Source organism: Rhagoletis pomonella, unplaced genomic scaffold (assembly GCF_013731165.1).
Source record: "Rhagoletis pomonella isolate Grant_MI unplaced genomic scaffold, Rhpom_1.0 Rhpom_scaffold_00014, whole genome shotgun sequence".
NCBI classification, from domain to species: Eukaryota; Metazoa; Arthropoda; class Insecta; order Diptera; family Tephritidae; genus Rhagoletis; species Rhagoletis pomonella.
The window spans coordinates 16,351,075-16,376,591 of record NW_023458568.1 but is presented as its reverse complement, the minus strand read 5'-3'; the positions used below and the strand labels follow the sequence as shown (position 1 = coordinate 16,376,591).

At 36.6% G+C, this 25,517-nt stretch overlaps 2 protein-coding genes across 2 annotated transcripts in view; one reads left to right on the top strand and one right to left on the bottom strand.

Annotated features, from left to right (window-relative positions):
• Nucleotides 1-25,517, bottom strand: part of LOC118749276 (protein furry-like) — a 1,083,341-nt gene that overhangs the window by 491,939 nt on the left and 565,885 nt on the right. The window lies entirely within an intron of this gene.
• The window catches only part of LOC118749279, a 136,917-nt gene that overhangs the window by 77,725 nt on the left and 33,675 nt on the right, over nt 1-25,517 (top strand). The window contains exon 4 of the mRNA XM_036484080.1: nt 11,119-11,189. Coding sequence (XP_036339973.1) covers nt 11,119-11,189 — 71 coding nt within the window. The remainder of the gene's footprint in view (nt 1-11,118; nt 11,190-25,517) is intronic.

Genomic DNA, 25,517 nt, shown 5'->3' with positions numbered 1-25,517 from the left:
ACCTAAAGCACTCGTTAAAAAGTTTTCTAACGCTATTTCTAAGAGTTCTAAGCTCCCCATTCCACCATGGCGGGGATTTCTTTTTCATGAAGTACTCTTACTGGTATCCTGCGGATAGAGCCCGCTTGAATTACGAGCCCTGTTGGACTGGAGATCATACCCCCTAAGAGGTTTATAAACAAATTGCATTGCTATGGCTAAATTTTGATGATAACACTGTAAGGATTTAAATTACCCAAAAAAAAAACGCTGACACGTAAAATTAATTTTGGGTAGTAGGTTATGGGTCTGTATACCGTTTTTTCAGATAAGGTCATTTACTCAAGTTATTTTCATTTTAAGTTTGCATTGCGAATGAAAAAATTCAAACTTTAACATATTACTCATACGCCATGTATGAGTACGGTCATGCGTATGTTACTCATACGCCACGTATGAGTACGGTCATGCACGATATGGCGTATGAGTAACATTATTTCCTGCTCCTATTTCATACAAAATATTATTGCACTTTCACTTAACCATTGCAAACTTGTTTATTTATCCATCGATTTTCATCGTTAGTATTTAGTGTTTTAAGGCGCCGAAAAGCAAGCAGATATTGGCTAGTCTATACTTATATATATTTTGCACCCATACTGTAATATTCCATTTATTTTGTCAATTTAATTGAGTTAAATTTGCAAGCAGCTGGCAACCCCCTTTGAAAATATTTTTGACTGTAAGCCTTCTTAAAACTCTCTAGTTTGACAGCCACATTGCAATATTTCCTTTATTTTATCTATTTAACTGAGTTAAAATTTTCAAATAGGTGGCAACAATCCTCAAGAATATCTCCAATGGTTATCTTTCTTAAACGTCTTCAATTTAATACCCACATTGTTATATTTCATTAATTTTATCAATTTAATTGAGTTTAAAATTTTCAAACAGGTGGTAACCCTCCAAATTTTTGTACCATAAATCCTGGTATCATACCGAACAATTAAGAAAAATATTCAAATCGGTTCAGCCGTTCTCGAGTTTTGAGGCCTCGTACAAACGAACACAACATTTTTATATATACTACAAATACATAGATATACATAGATGGAAAATGTCCAATGTGTGGTTTCGAATTTAATCTTTGATCACAAAAAAAATCCACATTTTATGTTCGTGAATGAACTTTCAGTTTCTCAATTACTTTTACAATTCCTTTGAGTAATTGAAAAAACTAAAGTACTCTTGCAATTCCAGATAATGGAATTGGAAGAAAATATATTACATTTTCAATTCCTTTCAGAGGAATTACTAGCACGTAATTTATTCCAATTACAATACGAAATTCCTTGTAATTTAATTCAAAAGAAAAAAAATACATTTGAAATTACTTCTAAGGAATTGAAAAAGTAATAAATTCCAGTGCTACTCACGGACGAACCCAGAGCTCCGCTTACCGGCGGAGCGCGCCAATCATCGGCGTTAGCATGGCGCTGCCCACCAGTAATAAAGTCACGCCACCACGACATAACAGGCCGGTAACGGAACACGGAGATATTACCCAGCCACTGGAAGCGACACTACCGGAATTTATCGTTGTAATTTTTGTTATATGTAATTTGTAGAAAATAAGAGATTTAGTTAATAAAGTACAATTTACCGGAGCCCAAAACTACAAATTTATTGTAACGGACTCTGGATACGGTGAGTATACTCCAACGTTGTAGAAGCGTCGGGGCAGCAAAAACTCTTCGTTCTAATTGGCGCTAGAGCAGGGACCCTTGGCAAATCGTACACGTGCAAAGGAATTTTTTTATAACAAACAACGCGAGTAAAATGGCAGAGCTAGTCAACATAACGTGGCTGAACAATGTACCAAAGGAGCAACTAGTGTCCACTGCACAGGAATTGGGGATCGAGCATGCGGGTACCAGACATCATTTTCGTGTATACTCGATCATCTAACAAAACCCAATTTGCATCATTCTCTGTATACAAGCAGAAGTATTGTTCGTTAGCGACTGAGCTCAAGACGAACATGTTGGCCACAACACTCGATTGCTTTTCATACATACTTGATTGGGTTCGGGTGCTTTGCAGCTCAATATACCCGGGTGTTCGAGTTTCAACCCGAGTGTGCACAAAATTTTCTTGATTGGCTTATGGCGTTTTCGTTTCTACAAAAAATTTTGCCTTCTCATCGCGCTCTTGTTTGTGCGTAGAGGGCAAAGAGAAGGTTGCATTTTTCGCATATTAAAATATTAAACAAATTTGCCTTTTAAAATGCTTCTTTCCTAGGGTAAAAAATCCTTATTTCAATGTTATAGTTTGTTTAAGTGTTCATTTTACCATTTCTTATATTTTTGCTCATACAAAATGCGACATCACGATGCCTACATCCATGTAGGTATTAAATGTGTGTAGATCGGCAATGCCCAAGCCCTATGCACTCGGTGCACATTTATTTTTTGTAAAAGTACTTATGTACTTATGTACATAGTTTTAGGCTGTGTGTTCTAATATATACACACACAGCATTCCACGCGAAACTATACGAAATAGATGCACAAACATTTTTGTCTACTTCGCTTCTAATTTTTTTCATTGCGTATGCACAAGCACAAAGCAACAACATTTTCGTATGCTTTGTTGGAACATATTGGCGCCACTTACCTTCAGCGTAAATTTCATTGTTGTCCTGCATTTTATCGCAATGTTCGGGTGTCCGTTTCATTGTTACACAAATTTTCGGGTTAGCTGCGGGTGTCCGAGTGTGGTGTTCGCTTGTGCTCAATTTATAGCGAGGGTGATCGAACAGACTCGTTCGTACTCAAAGCAGCTGTCGGGTGTGAATCTCGATCGAACACAAAGTAGCCGAGTGTGGCGTTCGCTTGTGCTCGATTTTTAGTGAGGGTGATCAAAAAGGCTCGATCATACTCAAAGCTGCGGTACCCGCCCGAGAGATACGCAAGAGGATAATGGCGCTGGCGGCCAAGGCGCACAACGACCCGGAGATCCACGCTAAATTCCTGTCGATGGAAATCACGAATAAAGCCAGTGAGGCCACCTCGGAGGACGAGGAGGAGCAAAAGACGCCAGCACCACCGGAGGAACGTGAGGGGAGTTTGAAAAGAGTTATTGTTATTAACTTTTTTTGGATGAATTCAGTTATTATTTATTATCCACTGATTCATAGCATGTATCTTGCTGATTTTTTCCACGATAATAGTTAATTAGACACGCTTTAACCTGATTGTTTAAATTTTTCAAATAATTTCGAACAGTTGCACGGCTACACTCAATCCCCACATGAACGAAAGACACAAGATCACGCGGGAAGGAAAGAAAGAAAAAAGTTGTTTTCTAGCTGCCGAAATCTCGACGCCATCTTTGTTGTAAGAAGTAAACAACAAAGAGAACGGAGAAAACCGCGAAATTGTTGAACGCATGAATAATCATTTTCATTATGAAAATTCTTCTATAAATCATGTCGTTGTGTTAAAATATTCCTTATCTTATGTGTACACACGTTGTCACACGCGAAAATGAAGAAAATTACAGTAAAAAGCCACCACCAAATTGTAAACAACGAAGAAATGTAAACAAACGGCTAATGTCAAAATCGTTAAACTTTTTTCCTAAATGCGATTCTAACGGGCTTCTCTCCTGCCCGCGTGATCTTGTCTTTTTGGTTCATGCAATCCCGACTCTTGCGTCCTCGTTCGCGCACTTTGGGCAACGTGAGCAACCCATGTGCGAGATGCCGTAACCAGTCCGAATGGAGCCTTGGGTCACGGCAGAAAGAGAGGGAGCTTCGGTGGGGCCACTCCGACTTATTCGGTTTAAGGGCTCCCTGAAGTCTGCAGCGTCTGTTCACCAGTAGGTGCGGCTGCAAGCGGGTGTCGGTCTTAGAGCAAGCGGCTCTCAATATAATCGTGTATTTGGTTGCAAAACCACCCCCGTCCCAGCAATGGGTTGTGCGCTGGGTTTGGGACCCGCCACGTAAAAACCACTTCCAGCGAAGAAGCGAAACAATGCTTCGGATGAGACCTCCCCCCCCCCCCCCCCCCCCTTATTATGACGACCACGGCAAATATTTAAAGGACTACGATTTGAGGGCATGCACCTGGAATGTCCGGACCATTAATGGGGAAGGTGCCTCTGCCCGGCTGGTTGATGTCCTCGTAAGAACAAAACTTGACATCACCGCCATCCAAGAAATGCGTTAAACGGGGCACGGCAAGCAATACCTGGGGCCTTGCGACGTATACTAGAGCTGCCATGTAAAGGAGCGCAAATTCGGTGTTAGATTTGTGGTGGGAGAGAGACTGCGTCGCCAAGTATTGTCGTTCACCCAGCACCAAAGCGAGATTCTTCAATATCTGGCTCATCTGCGCCCATGCCCCGACGGAAGAGAAGGATGAGGTATCCAAGGATCTCTTCTATGAGCGCTTGGAGCGCACGTACGAGCGCTTCCCCCACCAGGATATCAAAATCGTGCTTGGCGAAACGTCCGACAACGGACTGAGACTGATCGATTTCGCCGGGGTCCGAAACATGGTAGTATGCAGTACTAGGTTCAAGCATAAAGAGATTCATCAAGCTACGTGGCTGTCTCCGGATCTAAAAACGAGAAACCAAATCGACCATGTTGTGGTAGACGGAAGGCATGCTTCCAGTGTTTTGGACGTACGTACACTCCGAGACCCAAACATCGACTCTGACCACTATCTTGTTGCAGCCAAGATACGCACCCGCCGCTGTGCAGCAAAAAATGTGCGCCGGAATATGCAAGGAAAGCTTAACGTCGAAAAGCTGCAACCACAACATACAGCCAATGTATTCGTTACTCGACTCTCACACCTGCTTTCAGAGAGCACTGTTCAACAAACCGATATATGCGAGCAGTGAAACCACATTTCCCGCTCATTAAGTACCGCCGCCGAAAAAGTAGTCGGACTTCAGCGAGCACGAAAGAACAACTGGTACGATCAGGAGTGTCAGGAAGCTGCAGAGAAAAAGATGCCGCTTACAGGGCCACGCTGCGATCAGACCCAACGCACGGCATGTGGGACCGCTATAGGGATCTGAAGAGGGAAGCGAGACGTATTTGCCGCAATAAGAATAGAGAGGCAGAAATACGTGAGTGCGAAGAGCTTGAAATGCTGGCCGACAGGAAGAATGCCCGAAAATTTTACCAGAGTTAGCCGACTTACGGAAGGTTTCAAGACCAGGGCGTACTCCTGTAAGAACAACAATGGCGACCTAGTTACCGATGTTCAGAACGTACTTAAATTATGGCGGGAACACTTTACCACACTACTGAATGGTAGCAGCACGGAAAGTTGTGGAGAAGAAGAACCCGAGCCCGCAGTCAATGATGACGGAGTCGATGTTCCTCCGCCTGACCATGGCGAGGTATGAATAGCAATAACGCGGCTGAAAAACAACAAAGCTGTTGGAGCTGACAGCTATTCAAGTACGGTGGCGAGGAGTTGATAAGGTGCATGCATCAACTATTATGCAGAATATGGTCAGATGAACGCATGCCCGACGACTGGAATTTAAGTGTGCTCTGCCCAATCCACAAGAAAGGCGACCACGACATTCGCGCCAACTACCGCGGGATCAGCCTTCTAAGCATAGGTTATCGAGCGTATTGTGTAAAGGACTGAAGCCCACCGTCAATGAACTGATTGGGCCTTATCAGTGTGGGTTTAGGCCTGGAAAATCCACCATAGACCAGTTATTCACAATACGCCAAATCGTGGAAAAGACCCGCGAGAAAAGGATCGACCTCTCCGAGCCGTTCGCCACCAAACGGGGCTTCAGACAGGGCGACTCCCTTTCATGTGACTTCTTTAATCTGATGTTGGAGAAGATAATAAGAGCTGCAGAACTGAACCGCTCAGGAAAAATTTATTACAAGAGCGTGCAATTGCTGGCTTATGCCGATGACATTGATATCATTGGTATCAAAAACCCCGAAGTCTGTCCTGCCTTTTCCAAGTGGGATAAGGAAGCAAAACGAATAGGTCTGGTGCTAAACGAGGACAAGACGAAGTATCTCCTGTCATCAAACAAACAGTCAGCACATTCACGCCTTGGCACCCACGTCACTGTTGACAGTTAAAATTTATTAATTTCGTGAATTTCGTTTACTTGGGAATCAGCAATAACACCGATAATAATGTCAGCATGGTAATCCAACGCAGAATCACTCTTACCAACAAGTGCTACTTTGGACTGAGTAGGCAATTCAGGAGTAAAGTCCTCTCTCGACGTACGAAAACCACATTCTATAAGTCACTCATTATGCTCGTGCTGGTATATGGCGCAGAAGCATGGACAAAGACAACATCCGATGAGGCGGCTCTTGAAGTATTCGAGAGAAAGATTTTGCGGAAGATTTACGGGCCTTTACGCGTTGGCGACGGCGAGTACCGCAGACGATGGAACGATGAGCTATATGAGCTTTACAACGACATGGACATAGTGCAGCGAATTAAAATACAGCGGCTCCGCTGGCTTGGTCATGTCGTTCGAATGGACACCGACGCTCCAGCTCTGAAAGTATTCAACTCGGAACCCGCTGGTGGTAGCAGAGGAAGAGGAAGGCCCCACTCAGATGGAAAGACAAGCTGGAGAAGGACTTGGCTTCACTTGGCGCCAGTTGGCACACAAAAGAAACGACTGACGTGTTATCAAAAAAAAGTTAATAACTTCGAATTTTCCAAAATTGCTCAAATTTTATTTTATTTTTTATGATTGTAAACCGAATAAAGTGATTTTGGGTGGCCAACTTGAGAGATTTTCAATCAAAGACAGAAAGCTTAACCTTTTTTCAAAGCCAGGACAATTTGTTTAAATCAGGACAAATACTGGAAAATTAGGACGTCTGACAGCCCTATTGAAAACGCGCCAGAAACGAAAACACAAGTTGACAGGTGGATGAAGACAAAAATATAGCTTAGCTCGAGTTCACACTACTCCTTCGCTAACTTTTAGATGAAAGCTTTCGTACAATTGTTTTCGCAAACTTTTTCGTGATAGAAAAAAGTAATGGATTACGTATTTGCCAATGTTATTGTGGTTTGTTAACATTTTATTTTTTAATATTTTTATTGAGCTTTGTACCACGATTGTTTATTAGGAAATATTGAAAAAGCAACAAAGTCTAAGCGGTAGAAGTTATAGCACTATTTCGGAGATCACCACATCTCCTCATCAGACTTCTTTTTTCTAGACTTCCCTGCTGAAGTCTAGAAAAAAGAAGTCTGATGAGGAGTAATGGATTACCTATTTTCCCACTGAGTGTTTATCCGTAAAAATCGCGCGTTGTGGTGTTGATGAAAATTCACCATTTGAAAGCACATTTATATGTTTGGCTGTAGCTGAGTGCGCAAAGATGTTTGCCGCAATTTGTTGATATCCAGAGAGGGTTAGTGTTCGAATTCCACTGCAGGGAACATGCAAATTAAATATTTTTTGTTTGTTTTTTTTTTTGTTATTGTCTTGATTATTCATTTCACGTATGCTTTTTCAGAACGAACGCGGTCATTTTAATATGCGCGTAATTGAATTGAATATTTACCAATATACAGTACTTTCGTTGACGTTTATAGTAAGATCTTGATTGATTTTAATATTTTTTTCCCTCAGTGTTCATTTACAGGGAGCCCAAATGCGTCATTTGGCCGAGAATTGCAACGCATTTAACCCATTAAGGACCAATGGGTAAAAAAAATCCATGAATGTTTCAGTTTTCAAAAAGTTGTCAAAATTTGTTAGAAAGAGTTAGAAAAAATTTAGAAACAGATTTGTTAGCTGAAAGGTAGAGAAACCTAAGCCTAGTAGAGACCATACTGCGATTTCCTTTAGTAAAGGGAGTTATCAGACGCCGAATAATACAAATTTTTCGAGTTTGGAAAATAAAACGGGGGGAAACAGCACAACTAATAAATTATTAAAATGTTATTAGGAATATTTTATTCCATCTTTTACCATTACATCGATGCAAATTTTACCTTCGTTTTGTAAATTACATGCGAGAAGCTACCGATTTAGCTGGCTGGGTACTTTTTTACCCATTGGTCCCTTGTGTGCATAAAATAACAGAGTATTACTTACATATGTATTTCTTATTGAAATTTTGCAAATTGGTATTTAATTTTGTTTGAAAAATACTTATTTTATTAAAATATGGATTGCAACAATCAAATTTTATTATTTTGACTTAAAGGTTTTAGCTTGGTCCCTTGGCTTATTATGTAAATTAGGTATTGCATTTTCGGCATCCATACATAGTTTTTCCTCCACACTGGAAGCAGCGAGAGCGTTTGTCCAGTTTGGTGTTAAAATGGTCAACGCGGTCCATTCTAGCGGACAATTCTGATCCCGCTGACACTGTTTTGCCATGACTGAAGCGACCCTTTGCCATAGGCACAATAATGTCCTCAACGACTGCAAGACGGAATTCGTATTGACTCATAGGTATTTTACGTTCATATTTTGCGCACAAACAATGCAATTTCCACGAACTAACCACTGCGGCGTCCAATGCGTTTGTAAAAAGTGGCCAGTACCATTTTTTACCACGCATGCTAATGTGATAATTATTCATAGCGTTATCAAATAGATCAACGCCACCCATTGTTTGGTTGTATTGGGGAACCACTTGTGGTTGCGGCAACCAAATGAATTTTTTTGTTTCGTGGTTGAAGCGTTTGGCCTTAGTTAATGGTTCATGGGAGTTATGGTTTGGCATCACTGTAACAACCTGAATTATAAGCATAGGCTTAGAATGAGTTTTAAAGAAATTACAAATACTTACCGAACTATCTTTCCATCGGACAACGTAAATCTCCTCATTACGCTCAAAACAATATTCGTATGAACCACGAGCCGTAGCTTTTTTCTTCATTTCTTTCACTGAGGTCAATGGGGAGCCAGATGTTCGGTTTTCACGTACCGTTCCGGTTGCGAAGTGACCAAACTCTGACAAACGACACATCAATTTAAAGCTGGTAAAAAAATTGTCGAATGTTACATTGTGATTTCCAGGAGAAGTAACATGTGACATCAGTTCCAAAACTACTTTTTCCCCAAGACCCATATTTTCGTTTTTATTGGCCGTTTCTCCATATGGAATATACTGGAAACAAAACCCCTCTGCAGAGGCGAGTACCCAATGTTTATATCCGAACCTTATTGGTTTCCCTTTCATAAACATTTTGCATGAGTGCCTGCCGTAATAGGAAATCATCTGCTCATCGATGGATGAGTTATGCGCAAAGACACCAAACTGCATGAATCGATCGTTCAAAATTTTGTTCAAGGGTGATATTTTTGCAAACTTGTCAGCCTTATCCAGATTTCCGTTATCGCATACATGAATAAATGATTTTACTTGTTTGAATCTTGTGCGGCTCATGGCATCTTTGATACACATATTTCCAACAGATTTCCGAGTTGCCCAATAAGCGTTGATGTTGGGCAAGCGATTGTACCCAGTGATATACAATATGCCAATTAAGGATTGCATTTCCTCTGCCGTTACAATGAAATTGACAGCGTTACGTTCATGTGCATATTGATTAGTATGATCGGTAATAAGCTTCAGCACTTCATCATCTATAAAGCATTTCCATAGTTCAGCTGGGGTAAACTCGACTAAATTAATAATGTTAAGAATAGAAAAGAAAGTATTTTATATTTTAATATTTATCACTCACCTATTTTTGTGTGCAACTGCTGTAGTATCCACAGGGAATTTTTCGAATTTCGGTACGCGTTTAGTCTATTTTAAAGATGGAGCCGTGGAAGTTGGATCTAGTCGAGAACGCTCTGGTAGTGGTGGCATATTCTCCTCATTCTCAACGTTATCCATTGCACATTGCGGATTGCCATCATTGTATTGAAATTCTATAATATTTTCATCTAGATCCTCTTCATTGCTGACTTCTTCCACTGGCGGTGGATTAACAATTACATCGATTGCATCGGCGTTTGAATCACAGTTCTCATCATCATTGCACCAAGCGTCCAATACGGCCTCTAGCTCCGCTTGCGTTAAACAGTTACGGCGACGAATCATTTTACACGCACAAGTGGCAACAATTTAACAACTGACAAAATACGGCAAATATTTGCGACAGACTAGCTTACATTGCAAAGAAAATTTAACAGTAATTTCAAAAACAGGAAAATTTGTGTATTTTTTTGTCAAACGTAAATAATTGTAAAAAAGTTAATCAGCTGTCCCACTGCTGTTTCTTGCTCTTTGCTCTGCTCTCTGAGTCTGAATGTTAGCCGTTGAAGCTAAGCTAGCCAACGTCAAGTTTTGCTATTTTAAATTATATACACAACGAACCAATGGGTGAAAAAATACCCCTCAAATATCTCAGTAATTGTAGAGTTAGAGAGCTAAAATTTTTTGTGTGATCATTTTGAGTCAATTTTAGGCCGTGTGTAAAATTTCATCAAAATCGTATGGCTGGAACTGGTACCCATCTTTAATGGGTTAAACAAAATCACAAAGCAAATGTTTTCCAACTATTTTATTGAACACACTCAAAAACAAAAGCTCTCCACAAGCTTTTGTTGTTTTTGACATTTTGAATTTTTCAAATCAAAATAAATTCAACGTAATAAATAAATCTTTAATATTTGGGTATAAAAATTGTTAATTTGGCCGTTGTTAGTTAAATCAAAGAATAACTGCATCTTATGTGTCCAAAACGCATTAAAAAATATAAGGCATGCAGTGTTTGTTTACATTCATTTTGTTTTTCTTTTCCGTTTTCACTTGATGAGAAGTCAAAGGAAAGGCGAATAAAGCAGTATAACCGCCTTCAAATTACTGATTGCAAATGGGTCCAATCCAAATGTAATATAAGTCTGTGATGCACTTAAACTTTTTATTCAAATGGCATCTTTTTTTTATTTTCTACGAATTATCAGATTTTCAGGTAGCACAGAGAAAAAAAATATAACGCCCAAAAATGAAACACATGTCCAACACTGTATGTACCTATGTATATTGCATTACAATAAATTCAATTAAATTAAAATTATTTTTATACTTTCGAAATTAATATTAGTACTTGCTTTTTCCATTAAACTTTTCTTTCACAGCAAAGCCGTTCTAAGCATGTTTAAACACGTATCGACGACAACACAGAGGGAAGGCACCACACAAGTGACAGGTGGGTATACGCCCAGGGTAACGTAACGTTGCCTCTAATTAGCACAAAGAAAATTACGATGTGAAATGCTGAACTTCATTTTGCTTCATCGATTTTCATTGAAGCATAGCGCCATATGCATACGTATGAATGTATGCACATTAGGCCAAGCCAGAAAACAAACCCAGCAATCCGACTGGAAACTGACACAAATTTTAGTATTTGGTACTGCAATGATCCTCCATGATTCTCCCCATTCATGATAATTCTAAGATATGCCGCATCGATCGTTTATTTCCCCCCTAGGCCTAGGATAATTTAGGAATTTAAAGTCTGCATAATACTTAAATGGCACATAATCAATGTATTTTACAGTTTCGGACTGATTGATCCTAGAAAATTATATTAACTACAAAGGAGGAGAAATCGTTCTCTTACGTGTTATTCCTATGGGATACATTGGCGTCGCTACCTAGGGGCAGGGGGGGCTCGATGATTGCATACCCGAAAATTAGATTAATAAGTTGAAAATTTTATGAAAATTTGTGGAATTTTCCTAAATTTTGTATAAAGCTTGTAACTGTGATTTATGTGGTTTTTGTTAAAGCTTGAAAAATTAGCTCGAAAAACATTACGAATATTTAAAAAAAAACTGCGTATAACTGCGTACTTAGTTTTTCTCTCTGACGTCAGGATTTTTTTTTAAAGACTTTGGAATTTAAAAAATATGATTATTTCAAAAAATTATTTTAAAAGTTCAGTGCAATTTGGCATAAAGATAAGGATATCAAATATAAGAAAAAATTCTGTAGAATTATAACAGAATAAACTTTTTGGTGCAAAAGAGCGAATGGGTATGGAAAAGTCCTTTAAAAATTTTGTCCTGAAAAATCCTTGAAAATTTGCAATATTTATTTTTGAAAAAATTATTGTTTGAGGACAAATATATGTATATACGACCACATCATCGAATTTCGTCCTGCAAACTTTATTAACTTGAAAAGATAAAATTTATTAAAAACGCATTGTCAATACCTATTCGTTAGCGTGGGCCGAAAATCCGTTTTTTTAGAATTTTGGTTGGTAATAGCAAAAATATGGTTCACTATGCTCTAAAAACAATCTGTGTGAAATATGAACATTTTTGGTCAATATCTTAGGCTCGCCCAAGTCCATCAAAGTTCAATATAAAAATTAATAAATAAATTAAGTAATACATTTTTTTACTAAAATTGCAATAATCTTCTAAAGTATTAGTCCTACATAATTAGGTATATGGACCTTTTTTGTAGAGAATCGAAGTTAGCTAGGAAAAATTTTTTTTAGTACTTGAACTTTGATGGACTTGGATATTGACCAAAAACTTTCACATTTCACACAGATATTTTTTAGAGCATAATGAACCATATTTTTGCTATTACCAATCAAAATTCTAAAAAAAACGGATTTTCGGCCCAAGCTACTATTACTATATATATACCTTGTAAACCAAAAAACTTTATTCAGCCTTATCATGAGTTTAATTTTCCCCGAACCGCTTCACTTTTCAAATTATAGTTTCCATGGTTTTACTATGGGCGGATGACGAATTTTCGGGTGAATTTTTTTAGGCGAAACTCAGGATAAGGCAGATTTTGTTTTTTTTGTGTTTCTCTTTCATTTGGTACCCATAGTGTTGTTCTACATTGCACTGATTTTATTAAATAATTTTTTGAGTTAATCATATCTTTAGAATTTGAAAGTCCTTTGAAAAAAAATCCTGACGCCAGAGTGAATAACTAAAAACGTAGTTTTACTATATTTGGCCCATAGTTTCGTGAGTAAATCGATTCTTTCGTGTGGTCTGAATTTTTTAGTTTTTGTGGCACAGTGTTATTCATAGTTTTGAAATATATTTCATGAAAGCAAAAAATAAAAATAGTTTACCTTGTTTAAACACCTACGATATCACTGACCATTATAAAGGACCCTGAATGACGAGAAAGCTCAAAGCTTTACAAATTTGTTGATGTGATTTTTGAACTGAACGATACAAACTTAGCCGGTATACATTTTTAAAAGTTTTACAATCAGTAGTTGAAATTTTATTTTGAAAGGGTTAAGAAAGCTTTAGTTTAATAGTGTGATACTAAATGCCCTTCACCATAAAGTGATACTAAATGCCCTTCACCATAAACGGCGCCAATTTTCTGGGTTATCAAGCCTCCAGCAGTACAAGATTAATTGTTGTCTTTAACGAAGTTCTCTAAATAAATCTTCAACTAAATACTGAAGTATATTTACGAATATCACGTTTTATTATATGCTTAAATTTAATTTCTTAATTTTAGTAAGTATTTCTTTACTGCATACATCCGAATTTCGGGTGTTTTTACTAGTTTTAATAAATTGTCGGTTTAATTTCTTATAAAATTTACCTTTAGGTTTATACATCTTAAGCATACATCGAAAATTTATTTTAGAAAATCAATGTGAAATAATTGCAGAGACGATTAACCGGTTTGCTGTGCAACTGAGACGTCTGATTTTTAAATAATTTTTGTAAACAAATCGGCAAGTACATATCGTTCCCCGCATGCCAGAAACATGAATGTGTAAAAATTAAAATTTTGGGAAATCAAGTTTTACGAGACTTAGCTCTGCATTCATGTAATTGACATTGTAATATATGTGGTTTCCGTGTACGCATGGTATTCTGGGTTTTGGTATAACATAGGACATCCAAAGGTTAATCAAGTCAACCCAATAACTCAAAATTGATAAATTTGCACATTCATGCTTCTGGCATAAGGGCGACGAAATGTATTTACTTCACATTTATTAATTTTTTATACGTCTGTCCTACATATCTTCGTAGTAAGAAAATAGTAGTTATATTTCGACACCTGAGTGGAAGATCGACCTATCTCGGCAGCCAGTTCGAAATCCACCTATATCAGAAAACTTTTCAAGAACGCCCTACTTCAGAATTTGATTGAAGAACGCCCAATTTCAGAATTTTATTGAAAAACACCCTCTCCGAGAATTTGGTTTAAGAAAGCCCTATTTCAGATTTCGTTTCAAAAACGCCCTATCTCAAATTAATATGTATTGAAAATGTGCTGAGGTAGGGCGTTTTGGAATCAGCAGCTGAGTTAGAGCGCTTTTGAACCAAATTCAGAGATAGGGCGTTCTTGAAAAGTTTTCTGAAATAGGGCGTTTTCGAACTGCCTGCCGAGATACGTCGATCTTCCACTCAGGTGTCGATTTCCTGTTAATATTCCTCTATTTGCATGAAAACAAGTCAAAAAAGTTTAGTACTCCACTCTACTTACTAAACTAAATTTATATTAGGCTACTAGTTAAGATTGTCATTTCAAATGGAACCATTTAGTTTACACATATGTATTAATAAGGAATTGATTACATTAAAAGTTTTAAATAAAATTTTTGTGGGATATTTTTATATGTCACTTTGAATTTTGAGTTAGCTCATTTTAGATCTAGGTGTGCGATATGATTCTCCCCTCATGGAGGATAATTACTACATATACCAAATCCTAAAACTTGAATCAGTTTCCGGCCGCATTGCAGGAATTTTTTTTTGCTTGGTTTAATGCACATATTTACTCACATAACACAGTCCGGCAAAATCTTGCTTTTTTGTGTAAATGCGAAAATCCAAAAGAATCTCTTGATGAACATACATACATATACGTATTTTGGCGATTTGCTGCAGCACCTCAAAATATTATTTAAATCGACTTTAAAGTTTGGACTTAGTGCTGACGATCGTAAATAAATTACACAATGTAAGACATTTTCAAAAATTCTCATAATCACGGCACTTGATGCATGAAATTCATGTAAAATTTTCGGCTGAATCCAAATTTGATAGACGCATTATGTGAAATTTAAACGATTTTCGTGATGTTATAAGTTTACAGCTTTTTTTTAAGTTATTTCATGTTTGTTATATAAAATTAAAAAGCCTTTCGAGGAAAACAAAAGTAACCAAAATCGGCGGAGAAGTGACAGAGTTATGGTTAATGAAAGTGTAATTTGATAAAAAAAAATATTATTCTTAGGCAATCACCAACAAATAAGAAATTTTGCGCCTTGTCTTTACGTGTCATAATCGAATGAAAAATGTAAGACATAGAGTAAACAAACCTATATTTACTTTTACATTCTACTTCTTTTTGTATATTCTTATCAATTGTCAATTTCATCGAAACTTGTCAGAGCTTAGGTAATAATTCATTAACGACTTAGGTGAATAAAATTATAATACCCCCTCTTCACGTAGAGAGTTATAAAGAAACGCTAGTGGGTGTATATGCACATATTAACAGATATGTGTGCTTACTTAAAGTGTCATAAAAAGATAGATAGAAAGACAATATGATAAGAATTAGTTTAATTCGTTTTGTATTCAACTTTTATCTTTACCATGGAATAGTCGCACCTTTTGGCATCAGAATAGTTCTGAGGGAGACAAACTCCAATTTTGTATTTAATTACCTTTTCAATATGATTTTATTTATTTAAATCAGGCAACTTTTATTAATTTACTATATTATAGCTTATACCCGCGTGTTTTACCCCACGTCTTAATACACATATGAAAAATTATTTAAATATGCTATATTTTATTTCTGTTATAGCTGTATATAATTTTAAGTACACTGAGGGAAATAATGCATAGTAAAAATGAATATTTTATATTTGATTATCGTTTAAAAATGTTCGTATTTAAAAATAATATTTTCATACAAAATTTATTACGCACGTATTTGACTGTTCACATCTGAGTATGTATATGCAAGTGTACATACGCACCCCAAGCATGCAGAGCGCCGCTCTGAGAGCGGCGACAACACACACATACATACATAGTACAAATCGCGTGCTGTGGTGTTGATGGATATTCAACATTTGAAAGTAAATTTATATGCCCGGGTGTAGCTGAGTGCGCAAAGATGCTTGCCACAAGTTGTTGATATCCGGAGATGGTCGGGTTCGAATTCCACTGCGGGCAACATGCAAATTAAATATTTTTTTTTAGTTTTTGTCTTGATTATTCACTTCGCGGATGCTTTTTCAGTATTAACGCGGTCATTTTAATATGCGCGTAATTGAATTGAATATTTACCAATATACAGTACTTTCGTTGACGTTTATAATAAGATCAATTACATTTCTATTTGATTTTAATATTTTTTTCCCTCAGTGTAGGTTAAGGTATTTAGGCCGTTTAAAACTATGAAATTATAAAATCTCGTCTGCACTAGACCGTTCGTTATTTCAACTCTTTTTAGAAATATACAGTTTGCCGGGCGGAGAAAGATGTCTTTTGGTCTAAAAATAAGCTGTTCAAAATTTTATTCGAATATGATAACTCTAAGTACTTGCACATTGCATCTGAAAATTTAGAAAACATTATATTATGCATTCAGACAAAAAAAAGTGTTTAACAAAATGGTTGAATCAAATTATCAGCTTAAGAGTTATCTGCAAATCTATGGGTGAAATCGGACACAATTTTAAGTCGCATCGTTATTATACTGTGAATTACACCTAAAAGCTGCAAACTTTTAGTTCTTATTTTTATGCGATATTGAAGATTATTTAATTTCAAAGTATATATATCAAAATCTGTTACAAACGGATTTTAAAACAGAAAAGTTGTAGCAAATTTAGCAAAGAATATTGGATTTAAGCAATGTATCGTTATTGTAAAGAATGCATGATTATGCACATTGCAATTAGAAAAGCAGGTTACAATAGTTTTGTTTTATTTAGCAATAGTTAGTAATATTGTGTGACAAATGTTACGAATTATCATGCTTTGGCGGTCAAAAAAGTTGATAAAATAAAATAAATTGAGGGAGATAAATAACAGTTGATTTTAAGATAACGAGCCATAACCGCCAAAAGGGCGTAAGCGACAACCTGTTCGATTTTCTGTTTTTAACGGAAATCGATTACCTACCCCCATACGCACCAGCTGTCAAAATATCAAAGTCGTACGAAGTACCGTTACAAAGTTATAGCGAAAGCAATTTTGGCTTAAGTGCTTAATTGTACTCTGTTTACATTTTTTTGTGCCCGCAGTGTCGGTTAAGCCTTTTTCTCCATGAACAAGTTTTCATTGCAGAGGGGAATTGTTAGATTTTTGTGTGAACGTTTTGAAGTACCTCTGTTTTACAAGATTTTATTTCGCTTGCTCTGTATGTTTTTTTGTTTTTTTAATATATACAAGGAGAACGCATCGAAAGCGTAACTCCCGTAGAGTGGAACTTCAATCCGAACTAAAACTCCTTGTCTTGCTCTGTATGTATGTATGTTGCAATCAATTTTTGATCAACTTCTCAATGACCTATAGACTTGAAACTTCACAGTTGGCTCAGAATCAATTTTTGATCTACTTCTCAATGACCTATAGACTTGAAACTTCACAGTTGGCTCAGAACCCGATGACAATGCAATACGAAAGATGAGTTAATCAGATAGGTGGCGCAGGAGTCGAGATATTTGAAAATCCCGTGTTTATAGTCCGATTTGGTTCATATTTAGAACGTATATTGACTACATGAAAAGGAATAACTGCACTAAAAAATTTGCCGATTGATGGCGCACGAGTCTGGTAAACCAGTAGTTATTGTCCGATTTCGTTCATATTTAGAAAGCTTTCTTTAAAAATTATTGATTTTACAATTAACTTATTTCTTCCAAATATGGACTATTTACAAACAAAAGTAAATGCGTATATTTCGGGTAGATTAAGATTTTTAATTAGAAGTAGATATAAAAATATAATACATGTATATGGTGTTAAAATACTTGGTTGTTGCAGCGCTTAACTAAAGGCGCACTCGTCGCATACAGCGACACTGATTCTTCTGAAGAGTTAGTAGAAGAGGAAAATTCTGTGTTCGTTTCTTAAAATAATGCACTCCAATAAGGCAAAACAGGCTCATCCTCTGCCCTTTGATGCTTTGCCAGGGGAGATGGTTGCCCTGTAAAGCAGAAGGTTGCTTTAAATGACGATATTATGAAATGCGATAGCCTGATAAGGATAACTAGGCAAAACATACACTTTTACAGGGTTGAGTGTAACGTCAAACACATTTTGCACCATGGAAGAACAACATTTTTTGGGACAAACGAAACCGGCATTAGGTTTTATAAAGAAATAGTATTTTATCCAATAATGTCGAGCCCTCACCGCCAAAAAGGCGTAAGCGACAAAAAGTAAGTTTTTCAGTAGGCGTTTTTTTCTTATTTACACTGCAATTACTGTAGATACTAACGTGCAGATTAATGGAAAAGTTAAGATTGATGTTAGGTATATTATACTGGTGGTTTTATTCGTCCATCTTTAATGAAACAGGTGATTTTGTCGCTGACGCCCTTTTTGCCGTCACAAAAAAGGCTACAGCACGCAATTGCGGCGGTTAAGCCAAAAGAGATAAAAAAAAACATTATTTTGCATTAACAAAAACCTTTTTTTGGCTTATTGGAGTCATTTTAAGAACGCGAAAATCCCCCGGCTGAACCCTCAGATGTCAGAACGGTGTCCAGCGAAAATCAGAAATCAGTGTCATTTTCTCACGCTCCTCAATATATGGAAATGGTTTTTGAACGTGGCCTATGGAGGCAACGAAGGACCAAACCTCTTGAAAAAGGCTCTGGGTTGGAACAAGGTGTTAGACGACCCGTGCTGATGTTTAGCCTGGCTGGGGACCCAGATTAGTAACTAGCCCAGTCTCGAACTGAGTGCTCCGGATACCTGGTGACCACCGGTTTTATCTAGCTTTATCTTTGCACACGAACCTCTGTGCAAGCGGACCTCCTTTGTCCGATATTCGTGGGACCAAGATTATGAGTGAAATTTCCAAATAAAAAAGAATCAATAAGGAGTACGGTCCTCCAAAAAACCGACAGGGTTGGCTTCGACTTCGGCTTCAGCCTCGAGCAGGGCAGGGGTCAGACTGCCATTGTTAGGGGGCAGAGGGGGCTTAAGCGACAGGGCTGGTCCTAACACGAGCGACGCAGGAGGAAGTGTGAGGAAAGGAGGTCCTGGGCAGACCGGTCTCCAATCATTTGATGGCAGGAGCACGGGGCAGGTACCAATCTTCCACTGTGTGAAATCGGGCCATGGCAACCTGCAAATTAAGGAGTAGAAATAACATAATTCACGGGGCCAATTGGTCGTGGCTAGGCAAGGGTACTTGTACAACAACTAGACTACTATGGCCGCAAATTGATAGGAAAAAAACCGAAGAGCTGCTCAGTCATTGGCTATTTGGTAGGTAATCGATTTCTGTAAAAAAAAGAAAATCGGTAATTTGTCGCTTACGCCCTTTTGGCGATCTGACCCCTGCCCTGCTCGAGGCTGAAGCCGAAGTCGAACCCAACCCTGTCGGTTTTTTAGAGGACCGTACTCCTTATTGATTCTTTTTTTTGCAAATTTCACTCATAATCTTGGTCCCACGAATATCGGACAAAGGAGGTCCGCTTGCACAGAGGTTCGTGTGCAAAGATAGAGCTAGATAAAACCGGTGGTCGCCAGGTATCCGGAGCACTCAGTTCGAGACTGGGCTAGTTATTAATCTGGGTCCCCAGCCAGGCTAAACATCAGCACGGGTCGTCTAACACCTTGTTCCAACCCAGAGCCTTTTTCAAGAGGTTTGGTCCTTCGTTACCTCCATAGGCCACGATCAAAAACCATTTCCATATATTGAGGAGCGTGAGCAAATGACACTGATTTCTGATTTTCGCTGGCCACCGTTCTGACATCTGAGGGTTCAGCCGGGGGATTTTCGCGCTCTTAAAATGACTCCAATAAGACAAAAAAAGGTTTTTGTTAATGCAAAAAAATGTTTTTTATAAGATTTCATTTAACTTGGTCATCCCGCGCAAATCGCGGAAATTTCCAATCGATTTTAAACTGACTTCCCGACAAGTTAGAGACTTGAAATTTTCAGCATAGCTCCAATCACGATGACAATGCAACTTAATATATAAATGAATTCCCCATATGGTCCAGGAGTCTTGATTCAAAGGCGGTCAAAAAATAGTAATATTTATGGCTAACAGAGCGTAATTTGCCAAAAAACGTAAAACCAGAAGTAAAACCATTAGAAGACTCCGGATGTCGACCCGCTGCTGTTATATGTACATATGTATGTTTATACAAAACGTAAGCAAACAACATTTTGCTTGCCAAGTCTTCTGTTCTCTTTCATTGCAAGTTGAATTATTTTAATATCTATTGCAAAATTTTTTAAATAAAATAAAATAACACTTTTTAATATACAACGCTTTTATAAATGGACAAAAAATTATAAAATAAAATAATGTGAAAAAAATATTTTTTAACAAGTAAGAAAGTCTAAGTTCGGGCGGAGCCGAACATTAAATACCCGGCGCAAGTATTAAATATATGTTTTTCACCTTTCCGAAAGCTACCGCTACATGGAAAGCCGGGGTGTATCAGTTTTGAGGACATTGGCGTCCTTAAATTTCGAAATATCGCAGTTTCAAGCATTTCTGAAATTTACCGTTACATGAAAAGCGGCCGCAATTTTAGTCCGATTTCCATACTTTTCGGCGTTTTGGTTCTATGGGGCAAGTACAATAACCACACCAAGTTTGGTACAAATTGGTAGAACGGTTACAGAGATACATATATGTATATGATCATAAGTGGGCGGTGCCACGCCCATTTTCCAAAATTATATCATAAACGTATTTCGATAAGGAATTGTTGCAAGCCTCAATTTTGAATAAATTATCTTTAATATTTACTGATTTATCGAAGATTTCGTATTTCTCTAAATTACTGTTATATGGGATGTGGGCGTGGTTACTGTCCGATTTTAAAATTTTTCGGCCATTTTGTATGTCGTATCAAGGCCAACAACTGTGCCAAGTTTGAAAGAAATTGGTGCAGCGGTTACCAAGATAAACACATGTAACCATAAGTGGGCGTGGCTACGCCCATTTTCCAAAAATTTATAATATTCTTATTTTTCGTCTGCAAGTTACTGTAAATATCAATTTTGAGTGAATTATCTTCAGTAGTTACTAAAATATCGCAGTTTCCGTATTTCTGGAAATTACCGTTATATGGGAAGTGGGCGTGGTTATTGTCCGATTTTGCCCATTTTCAATACCATCCGTCCTACGCCAGAAATCAGTACACGTACCAAGTTTCGTTAAGATATCTCAATTTTTACTCGAGTTATCGTGTGCACAGACGGACGGACGGACGGACGGACAGTCACCGCTTAATCGATTTCTCTTTTCATTCTGATCATTTATGTATACATTTGTCTATATCTATCTCGATTCGTTTTGCCTGTTACAAACAACCGTTATGTGAACAAAGTTATAATACCCTTGTGCACAAGTGCGCTCGGGTATAAAAACAAACTTTTATTTAACCTGTACAATCAAAGGAATAAAATGAAGTAGTGTAACAAAAGAATAGCAAACCGGCATTTAAATATCTGCATACATACATATACATACATACCTAACCAATTATGCATGTACGCTGAATTCGCCGACAAGCTTTTTTAAAAACGAGGTAAATTAGTACAAATTGTTAGTAATTTTCATTAGAGTTTGAATAACTCCTTTTACTAAATGGCTTTTAGTAACTTTAACGAGACCTTAACTTATTTTATTTTATTAATTTTAGTGCAGTTTTGACAAAATTTTCTTGCTAAAAAATCTTTTGTTACACTACTTCATTTTATTCCTTTGATTGTACAGGTTAAATAATATAATATATTTTTAAATATTTTTAAAAAATATATTTTTTTACATTATTTTATTTTTATATCTCTTTTGGCTTAACCGCCGCAATTGCGTGCTGTAGCCTTTTTTTATGACGGCAAAAAGGGCGTAAGCGAAAAATCACCTGTTTCATTAAAGATGGACAAATAATACCACCAGTATTATATACCTAACATCAAACGTAATTTATTCATTGTCCTTCACGTAAGTATCTACAGTAATTGCAGTGTTAATAAAAAAAATGCCTACTGTAAAATTTACTTTTTGTCGCTTACGCCCTTTTGGCGGTTAGGGCTCGATAAAGTTGGAAATTCTACGGGATAAATTTATACTTGAAAATATTTTACACCGAAATAAAAATTATTTTACTAAAATTCCATGGTTGGCGTCTTCGTCCTTTTGTATCCTTTCATATGAGAGAAAATGTCAAATTCTCAGAATTTAAAATTACTGGTTAGTTACTGTATAACTATTCTAATAGATAAAAATTAAGATAATTTGAAGACGGTTTTTTTTTTTTGAATATTTTTAATGTATCTGACATACAAGAAGAAGACACATTTTTTGGGATGTCATTTCATAAAAAGTAGGAAAAAAGATTTGTGCCCAGTAACTACTCCAACATATATGTATGTAATTATTATTTGTTTGCTTTGCTGTTTTCTTCCAACGGGGCCAATATGTATACATTGTGCAGATATATACTTGTGGTCAGCTGGTTAAGTTAAGTGACATTCTGATCTATTTGGCCTATTTTTCCTTAGTTTATTTAATGTTACTACTTTTTAACCGACTTCCAAAAAAGGAGGACCACGTCAACCGATTTCGATAATTATTTTTTTATCGGAAAGGTAGTGTCTCAGAGGTGGTCCCTATGGTAATATGGTTTAGATACGATCATTGGATCATGAACAGGCATGGGCAGAGACTTAGCAGGTGCTAAACGACCGCAAGCATCGCGTGTACGTATACAAGCGAGAGCGTAACGAAGAGAACGCGACGGCATGAAAATGAATTGGACACACTAACACATTCTCACTTTTAGCTCAGGCTTGTTTGTGGTCGTGCCCACCTCTGATCATGAAATATATATACATATATATATATATATATATTTTATATGAGAATTGAAGTCAGTTTTGTTTTTTGCTAAAAATTATTTGTTTTATAAAAGTCTAACACATTACGTCACATAAATACACATTTCAAACTTCGATAAAAATTCACCAAACTTTAACAATAAAACCGAAAAATTTTAAAAATGTTGTATTCAGAAATTTAGGAAAAATTATAGGTATGCGCTTTTATAGCCGATTCCAGGCATTTTCTTCCATATACACCTACCGAAATAGCTATATGTGCATAGCTGAAATATTAATGTTTTGTACGTACCCTTTAATATGTCAAAAAAAGGGTTAAATTTACGTATGCAGAAAATAAGTGTAATGTGTAATGTGTAATGATGCTGATAGTTGCGCTGTCATCAATGTTACTTATCCTGGTCATGTGAAAGCTGACAAAAGATGCTATACTATATTTTTTCGATTTTCTTAGTCCCTAAAACTATATATATTATATTATACCATGATTCAATAATACAAGGTTAGATAATTATTGACAGCTGCGGTTTGACACTCCCTTACAAAAGGTTGTATTTACGAAGGACGGAGAAAGGGGAACAATGAAATCTCTTGGTGTGAAAATGGTAGTAGAAAAGTACACAATTAGTAGTGAAATTCCTTTTGTAAATTCTAATATATTTGCAGGAAGTCTGGCATTTTAAACGAAATGTTGAACGTAATACTGATATATCTACGTGAATTGCGTAATTTATATGCTATTTAGCTGTATAAAAACTGCAAAATGACTCAAAATCAAAATAAGACTACTATGAGATTGATGTAAACATCCAATTCAAAAACAGTTTATGTTTTCATCAGTTAAATATGCTTCATATGCATATACAAATAAACATATTGCACAAAAACTTATACTTCTATTTCACAACATAGCTACACTGTTTCCACTTAAATGTGCAAAGAAGCAACACGGTGCCACTGCTATGGGAGCGGTGCGAGAGAGACAACTGTCAGTTTATCGAACCTTGCATGATACAAAAAACAAGGTAGTTCCATTGTCACTTTTTCGTCGCCATATTAACAATCTGACAATTAAGCAGATTGTGACATTTCGTGCTACCATACCCAATATCTAAAATCCTTCAAATTTTCTTATTAATTTTTTGTCGATTTAAAAATATTTTGTTCTTAAGCATAGTATTTTTTTCCTGTTTCACGTGAAAAAGCTGTTAAAGTGCATATAAAATTTGTTTCTGTGAAATAAGTGTGAAATTCCATAACATTTCCTCGGCAAAGTAATATTCTGTTCACGCTGTGAAAAAGCTTGCAACATTTTTGCAACATGAAGCTAACAACACAATTTTCATGACATTTTTAAATACACGTGATCATGTTACTTTCCAGAAGGTGTCGCGCCCGTTTTTCTCATCTCTCATCTTCATCTCTTTCTGCGTCACCAGAATTTTAGTTTATATGGCTTATACCGCTAGCTCTCGTAGCTGGATACGAGATCGTTTTCATATAACCCCATTTTTCATAGATTTGGGATTGATTTCCTTTACCTCTATTCCAGTTCTACGGTGGCACGCTGCATTTTCCAATAAACCCATATTTTTCCATGAGCTTGAGATTGACATATATCCATACCAAGTTCCAGGACTCTACCATAAACACTTTCAGAGATATGCACTATGAAAAAATTCGATTTGTATAGGAGGTTCCACACCCCCTTTAGATATCGGTTTTGTTTTAGCCTATAACCATTCTTGGAAAATTTGTGTCCGAAATTTAAAAAAAATCGGTACAGCCGGTATGGGCATTGTGACTCCTCAAGCGAAATGAACTAATGATTACAAAAAAATGAAATCAAACATAGTAGTTGACCAAAAAAGAATATTAGACTTAATTTTCTCAACTTCTCAGAATGTAGAAAAGCTAAGAAATATATAATAAGATAGTATATATTAAAACAGCCCCCAAAACATTTACTAAAGATGCCCCTGAACTACACAAATCAGTTTGATCGAAAATTTGTTTTCATCTATTTATTTTATACTTCGCTTTTGGGTGTGTCAAAATTTCATGTGAAAACAATATGTGTTGCTGGAAAAAATTTCACGGCCCATGGGTCCCAAAGTAAATTCCATTTGCTGTTAAATGGACAAAGACAATATGTATTAATAACACATCGAAATGCGTAATTTCAGTGTCAGAATCATATCAGAATCATCGTATCCGATATAGAAAACTACATTGTGAAATAATCAGATGACATGAGGACACTAAAAAAAATTTTAAAATATGTTCACTAAAATTGTACTAATATTAAAATAATGATTTGGCAAGTTGTTATCGAATTTAATTTAAAATTTAAACGTTTTTAAGATAAGATATTAATTATTTTTAAAAGGTAAATATTAATACAACTATTTCATTTATAATCCCAAATTTAGGATATAAAATCTCCCACACCAAAAAA